Source organism: Ricinus communis, chromosome 10 (genome assembly GCF_019578655.1).
Source record: "Ricinus communis isolate WT05 ecotype wild-type chromosome 10, ASM1957865v1, whole genome shotgun sequence".
Lineage (NCBI taxonomy): Eukaryota > Viridiplantae > Streptophyta > Magnoliopsida > Malpighiales > Euphorbiaceae > Ricinus > Ricinus communis.
Genome location: NC_063265.1, coordinates 11,555,848 through 11,563,614, shown reverse-complemented (window position 1 = coordinate 11,563,614; position 7,767 = coordinate 11,555,848). Strand labels below are relative to the sequence as shown.

The 7,767-nt window shown below is 36.4% G+C and overlaps 1 protein-coding gene and 2 pseudogenes across 1 annotated transcript; 1 reads left to right on the top strand and 2 right to left on the bottom strand.

Moving 5' to 3' along the window:
• Window positions 1-818: 818 nt before the first annotated feature.
• LOC125368688 lies at window positions 819-3,063 on the bottom strand (annotated as a pseudogene).
• Window positions 3,064-3,081: 18 nt separating this feature from the next.
• LOC125368689 lies at window positions 3,082-5,648 on the bottom strand (annotated as a pseudogene).
• Window positions 5,649-6,372: 724 nt separating this feature from the next.
• Window positions 6,373-7,593, top strand: LOC125368676 (late embryogenesis abundant protein 47-like). Its single transcript, XM_048370148.1, has 3 exons — window positions 6,373-6,659; window positions 6,836-7,150; window positions 7,249-7,593. The coding sequence occupies exons 1-3, from the start codon at window positions 6,414-6,416 to the stop codon at window positions 7,414-7,416; spliced, it is 729 nt and encodes a 242-aa protein (XP_048226105.1). The 5' UTR covers window positions 6,373-6,413; the 3' UTR covers window positions 7,417-7,593.
• Window positions 7,594-7,767: the final 174 nt, after the last annotated feature.

Sequence of the window (7,767 nt, the reverse complement as noted above, 5' to 3'; positions counted from 1 at the left end):
TGTTTATAGCAGAGGTGGCCTTTATGAGAGAAAAATATCAGGGCGATGTATGATTTTAATTTTCAAAACTTGAGGTTGAGGGGTCTAGTCAACAACAAGGAAAAGCCTCCTATTCTTTTTTACAATGGACATATTATATATATACATATAAGGGTAGAAATAATATTTATTTTTATTAATATTAGTGAATAATTCAATATTTTTTAATCTCAATTAGTAGTCCCAGAAAAGTATTAAAAGATTATGCACAGAGCTTTATGATGAAGAGAGAAAAAGAAAAGTTGAAAGGTAGTAAATTGTAGATGCATTGTGTATCCATTTCCGATTAAATTTAAGAAGGATAAGCCATAAAGAAGAAGAAGAAATAGGGCAAAGATAGCAAATGTCTATTTGATGTGACAATTAACCTTTCCTTGAATAATAACATGGAAAGTTTGTTTCCAAGAAAATAAGCAAGATTGTTTAGCAAAATGAAGACTTTGAATTACATCTCAAGCCTCGATCTTTAGCAAAAATAAAAAATAAAAATGTACAGTATATATATATATATATATATATATATATTTACTTACCTCAAGTATATATTCCACTAGACCTTATATTGTTTAATAATCGATATAAATATATATATATATATATATATATATATATATATTTATTACTACATTTAATTTAATATTAGAATATAAATTTTGTATATAAATGTATATATATATATATATATATATATATATTAAGGTAACGATTTTGAGTAATGTTTTTTTATTAATTGATTAATTGGCAAGTGGAATCACGGTTCCCAATTATTACCCTTTCTCTATTGCTATATACATATATATATGACATAAACTAGTACCATGTGCATGTTTTCTTTAGCAAAACCTGAACAACCTTCACCATCACTGTATCTTCACCCAGGAACCATTACTAGGTGTACCAGCATGGACAACAAACAACAAGTAGTACCCCGGTGGTGCAATCTGAACCGTTGATGGTCCAGCAACATGCAAAGCATACGTGTTGGATGTTTCAGCTTCAATAGAATTCATCTTCAGCACCACCATCCTTTGGTTCATGGCAAATGAATGTGTAGTGAAAGAAGGTGCAACTATTCTTACTGATAATACATTATCTGATATATATTCTTCGACATGAAACCTTACCCTAAATGCTGAAGCGTTCCCATACCCTAAAGTACTCTTGTCTAGAGATAAAACACTTGGCCTTATTTGTGTATACTCATCTGATAAGTATGGTGGTGAAAATGTCTCCAAACTTAGGTCTGTTGGGTAAAAAACGTTGGTAAATTGATAAGTAGGTTGAGGATTACTTCCCCCTACTAATACACGTCCATCAGGAAGCAGAATTGCTGATGAGTGATACATTCTTGGTTTTTGTGATGGTGTCATTACTGAGAAACGCCTATTAGACGATTGATGTGGGCGGTATATGAATGGATTGGTTATAGGATTGCGAGCAGCATCATAACCCGCGGTGCCTGATTGGGCGCCATTGATTATGATGATATCACCAGTTGGAAGAAGTAGCATGTCGCTCATGACTCGTGGAGTTGGCATGGTTTCCATATCCCAGCTAGGGTTGTGACGAGTGACTACAAGCCGCCCGCATGAAGAAATTGCACCTTCAAAGACTCTGCGTGCGTTTCGTTCAAATGAACCTCTTGGTGCACCTCCGCAAATCAAGATCTCAGCTCGAATACTGTCACTGTTTTCATCAAGAGGAAGTAAAACTGAAGACCCTGTGCTTGGATAATTACGAGGATCGTGATTAGGTATCCGGGGAAATTCTCTAATTACATGATTTCTGTTGTAATCTAATAATATTGATCTTGTGTTAGCGAAGATGAACAAGTTTCCATCAGGTAAGAGGTGTAGAAATGGATACAAATTGTTTTCACTATTACCATCACGAGTTTCTCTCAAAAAACTAAGCCAAAAGGTTCGCGAAACAGAAGGGTAAAACTCGTAAGTATATGCTCTTCTACCACCAACAATTATAATTCTTCCATCAGGCAAGATTTGATTACTTGCGTACCATCTTCTTTCTCTTAGATAATCTCGAAATTCAATCCAATCACAATCATCATTCAAGCATGAAGTAAATGAGCGCATTACATGGTCGCCGTCATTGTACCCACCTGTCTGAATTAAGGTTCCATTAGGTATAACTGACGCAGAAGAGCACCACACATCAGTCTGAATCGTTAGGGGACGGAATGAGTTGGTGTCCAAGTCATACAGGATAGTGTGTGCAGTGCAATCCACTTCAAGAGCCTGGTCACGAGAGTCGTGCCGGCAGCGACGGTGGGGAGGAGACGTTGGATCTCCCGAAATCTGTACGGTCGTAAATGATGACTTTGTTATCATGCAGAAGCTGCATGTGCATTGCTGTTATGCCTATGTTAGACTGCAGCTGGTTCCACTCACCCTGGCGACCAGGATATGAGGGTAAGGTTTGGGATGTTGCTGGGAAGTAGAAAGTGAAGTGTACGAGTGAAAGTAGAAGTTTTAGCAGGTCAGAAGCCATTTGGGACAAGAGAGATTTTGGACTCTAGTCGGTGTGAAACTATATATATATCTATCAAGCTAATATGAAGTGAAATCCCAGTAACAGGTGACATTTGGAAATAATCTTGGGACTACCTCATGGATTGTAGGAAAAGAAGGGTGCGTTTTCTTGCATGCACTGGAAAAATCAAGAAATATGATACTTGTGTTACGATATGATCTCCAAGTAAAACAGGGCAGCATCTTTTCCTTATAGAGCGCGTCCAGTGCGATGTTGCATGCACCAACATACTAGAATATGGGTTAGAAACTTACAACTGTAGATACTTACTACTTTACTTTGTTTGGATCCTCCTTTCATTTTAGTTGTTGGAGAAAGGGGCACGATTTACTTTTATTGTGTACAGCTGAATGCCAGAAAATAGGTTAAGACCATATAATATAAGAACCCAGTATTTCGAATAGTGAAGTGATATGACGTGCTGGGAATGATCATTTAGGTCTTGCTTCACTGGAAATACTAGGCTCTGAAATGCCAAAACATACCCCAGCATTAAGTTGAAATGCGTCCCATGGATTCAATCAGTATGCTATGCCGTTTTAAAATTCACCTCTTAGCAAATTACACTCTACTGAACAACTTCGTTCAAACATGGCAAAATTGAGGGGCCAAAAGAAGCCATAGCAACACATATTACATTGATGCAGGAAGAGGGGAGAGGCCAAAAACAAAAAGGTAAATTATATACTGACTCAACCATGTTGAAACTAATTCCTTTTACCGCGGTTTTTCTTAGATGAGATGACCGTCCATTCATCTTCTACTTGAGCCTCCTGGCAACTTGGCTCATTAACCTGCATGTTCACTTCATTCGGCTTTGACTGAAATTTTGGTGCATCCATCATCATGTTTGATCTATTATCACCCATGCTATTATCGTCATCATCACTGCTGTCATCATCCTCATCATCATCACCATTTGCAGCCTAACATGGTGTAGAAAAACAATATTATAAAAGAAATCCCAAGATAATGAAAATCAATTTTAAGTCTATATTCTGGCATATTATATCATACCCAGTACTTGATAACAAACAGAATTTTCAATTCCAAATTCCCGGCAATAATTTCTCCCTTAGGACACAGGAACAAGACAAAAGTTTATAAAAAGCGCTAAGCCATGGAGGAAGCACAAGAAATTTGTACAGAAATAACAGCTAGCACCAAATTGAAGAGCTGGAAAAGATGATAAAATACTTGACAAGGCAATACCAGAAAATATTAAGTAGAACAAAGACACGATTGAGTTGACATCCATGTTAATTTTTGTTATTTAGTAAGCATATCCTGGATGTATCTTAACAGCCAATTATTTCACCCAAGGGCTTCAAGTATTCTAATTCCCAATGTTGCACTAAGTAGTAACTTAATTACCATACGATTTAAGTTCATATTGCATCATAGGAGGGAAAATTTATACATGCATACCATACACTAGCACAAAGACCAGAAAATTCTGAAAGTAGGACCATTTTGAAAGGAATTGAATAAGCACCTGTCTTATGTGTTGATGAACTCCTGCAGTAGGGACGTGCTTGCCTCAATTGTTCAATAGTGTGATAGTTGCCTTCCAAACACTCTTCATGCATGATCATTAATTTTTCTGCTACCTGTATAGATTAATAGATAATGTGCAACCAATTAAAATGGTATTGAAATTGCATTCTTTATGTCTAGTGTCAATAGCTAGCTGCACTTAACCAAGACAATGTAAACAAAACCCATGAACAGTCTAGAAGCGCTATACCTGATTCAAGTCCTTTAGTTCAAATCAAACAAGTGCAAATGCTATTGAAAAATCAATTTAATAAATGAAAACAACAAAAAGTGTTGGCAGCCATTTTGAATGGTACATAGATCTATAGGGACAAATTTTAAAATTTTGGCAGTTTATTAACATTTAGATATGAAATTCACCTTCAACTCAAGTAACAAAAAACAGTGGAGATGCCAATTAATTTGCAACTTTAACAAGTGTGAGAAACAATGAAAACTTCTATGATTGTTATCAAGTGACATGACTCAACATAACTATAATGCATATAAATTATAATTACAAAAGTCAATAGCAACATTTCAGTGCAATAATGTAAACAAGGCATACCTCCTCAACGCTGCCATCCTCAATCATGGTATTGAGAGAAATCATACCTTCGTCCAATATATTTTCTAAATCATCGATATAAAGTGGCTCTGCCAGAGCAATTAACCAAAAATAATAATTCAGAAACAGAAAAATGAACAAGAAAATAGATTCTCCCAGAAGTCCGCAATTTAAATAAGGTACATCAATCTTGCGCTTTACGCGCTTTTAATTACATAATATGAAACTTGAAACTATAAAATGAACAACATCAAATTCAGCAAGCATGAACAACGATTCAGTTAATTCAAAATTCTAAATTTGAGCTTTAGTAATTACCTAATCCTACTAATGGAAAGATGCAAAATTTATTGTTGATATTGAAACTGAGAATCAAAAGTGATTAACTACCAAACATAAAAGTTAGAAACTTCGACACAAATAAATCCAATTAAGCAATTACGAACCTGTTTCAAACCCTAAAACTAAAAAAGAAAAAAATAACTGTCTAGAAGCTCAAAAGCTAATGAGCTACAGAGTTGAATCGAGTTAACTCACCTTTAGACTGAGTGAACCAGGAGAAAATATCGAAGCCGATCTGATCAGCTAACTGGCGCGAGCCGCGACCGCCCCACTCGTTTTCAACTGCGAGTTGGAGAGCTGACCATCTGGAGAGAATTAGAAATATGCCTTCTTGAAATAAAGGCACTGACTCTGGCGGTAGTTGCTTTGTGAGGCTCCCATTTTGATTATTTGGAGTGCTGCTGCCGGCGTTCATTTTGTTTTTTAATTCTTAATGATGAATGCTCTCTTACTGTTTTCTGTTTTGTAAAGCCCTAATTTCTTCGTACTTGTTTAGAAGAAAAGGTTTGTTTGGTCTCAACTTGTACTTCTTTAGAAGAAGGGGTTTGTTTGGTCTCAAGAATATGTGCGTCCCGTGTCGCGGATGTGGAAAATCCAATTCTCAACTTGTAAGAGTTGCATAATATAAATATCTTTAACTATTAATTAGTCAATGGGTTACGCTGTGCAAATTAATTAATTATAATATAATTTTACATTTAGAAACAAACAACGACTGAATTATGCTTGCATAACAGAACTGTGAAATTAATCTCATCCTAGTGTATCAGGTATAACTCTCTTTTCATATCATACTTTGGCACTACTTTAAACCTTTTTTCGTTTTCTTTTCATCAAATAAATAAACTCTTAAATCATTTAAATGGTAATATATATAGCAAAAACATGAAGATAATACATTTTAAAATTTGAAGCACATTATTTTCTTTTCACACAGTACACAAGCGTCCATTGTTATTTTATTTAAGGCAGTCCATCAAAGAAAGATAGATTCACCATTAAGGATCATGTAATGTGACAGTCTCTTTTCTGTACCATCATCCAAGAAGATAGGCACCAAAAAATTAGACATCTATTATTAAAAGGCAAATGCTGCTACCCAATAAAGACCAAGTCATGATCCTATCATCTCCATCAACTTTTATCTAAAAATCGCATGGGACTGCAATTCAGCTGCCAAGTGTTTATTTATTCATGAATGTCTCTCCACGTTTCATTGCTTAATCGAACGTGTCATGGTCTTGCATGTTCTCATGCACGTATAAAGCCTCCTTATCTAATCTCATCACCGTCCTAAAGAAAACATAGATAGAGAGAGGAGAAGAGAACTTAGCCCTATCCAAAGCGCAAAATTGAGATCAAGAAATTAACAACCAATATGAGCCAACACCAGCAAGAAAGGCCTCAAGAAGAACCTATCAAGTATGATGATTTGTTTTCTATCCAAGCAGATACAGCCAACAAAGCGGTGGCGCCGCCGAGAGAAGCAGCAATGATCCAAGCATCGGCTGTGCAATCTGCTGCTGCTAAGAATATGAATGATGCTGCTGAGGAAGTGGGTGTCAGAGTCAAAGAAACTGATATGCATGGAAGGCGTATGATCACTGAATCAATTGCTGGGCAGGTTAATTTTTTTTTCTTTCCCTTCTCTTCTTTTTTATACGTAAGGAAAGGTTAAAAGGTTATAGAACCCTTTGAACTCTTAATATATTGGAAAAAAGAAAAGGAAATAAGGAAGTTTGATGATTTGATTTCTTGGCAAGTGACACGGATATGCTTTAAATTTGTTTTGTGCAACAGATAGTTGGGCAAAATAGCCAAAGAGTGGCGCCAACAAATTCTCTGGGATCATCAGGAGCATATCAACAAGGTGGAAGTGGCAACGTTAGTGGTGGAATAACAATAGGAGAAGCACTGGAAGCCACTGCATTAACAGCAGGACAAAAGGCTGTTGAATGGAGTGATGCGGCTGCAATTCAAGCGGCAGAAGTGAGAGCCACTGGTCGCACCACCATTAGCCCTGGTGGTGTAGCCGCTGCAGCCCAATCGGCAGCAACCCTCAACGCGAGAGCTACAAGAGACGAGGACAAGACAAAACTGGCTGACATACTCGCGGTAATTAATTACATACATAATAATAATTAAGCAAATGCTGCTATCATAGCATTCTCAGGAACACGCAGAATGATTTGTTTTATATGTTACTGATGCAGGATGCAACTTCGAAGTTGCCGGCGGATAGGCCAGCAACAAGGAAAGATGCGGAAGGGGTGACAGGTGCAGAAATGAGGAATGATCCATACCTTACTACACATCCCGCAGGTGTAGCAGCTTCCATAGCTGCTGCTGCCAGGCTCAATCAGCAGAATAATTTCAAATGATCACAGCATCTTAATTAGGGCTTTTTTTTTTTTTTTTTCCTTTTAGCTTTAGTCTGCTACGAGTCCAACCTTTTGCCAGTACCTGTAATGTTGCAATGACATTACAATAACAATGGACTCGGTATTGTTACATACAGCAGAGATCTTAAAAAAATAAATACATACATATTGATTGTACATTTTCTTCTTTCTTTGCAAGTTTTTTTGGGGTTTAATATGACTACTTTGTTCTAATTAAATTGCATATTAGTAAAGATCGATTTGGCAATGATGAACAATGTCTACTGGTATTTAAAATGCAAGAAAAAGAAAAGAAAAGAAAAACTCCTGAAGACGCATTCAGAAGAAAAA

Bases quoted from the DNA above. Each gene is read 5' to 3' on its own strand.
- LOC125368676 (XM_048370148.1), top strand. From the start codon at position 6,414: ATGAGCCAACACCAGCAAGAAAGGCCTCAAGAAGAACCTATCAAGTAT. The intron at 6,660-6,835 runs GTTAATTTTTTT...TTTGTGCAACAG, and splicing joins CTGAATCAATTGCTGGGCAG to ATAGTTGGGCAAAATAGCCA. The intron at 7,151-7,248 runs GTAATTAATTAC...TTACTGATGCAG, and splicing joins AACTGGCTGACATACTCGCG to GATGCAACTTCGAAGTTGCC.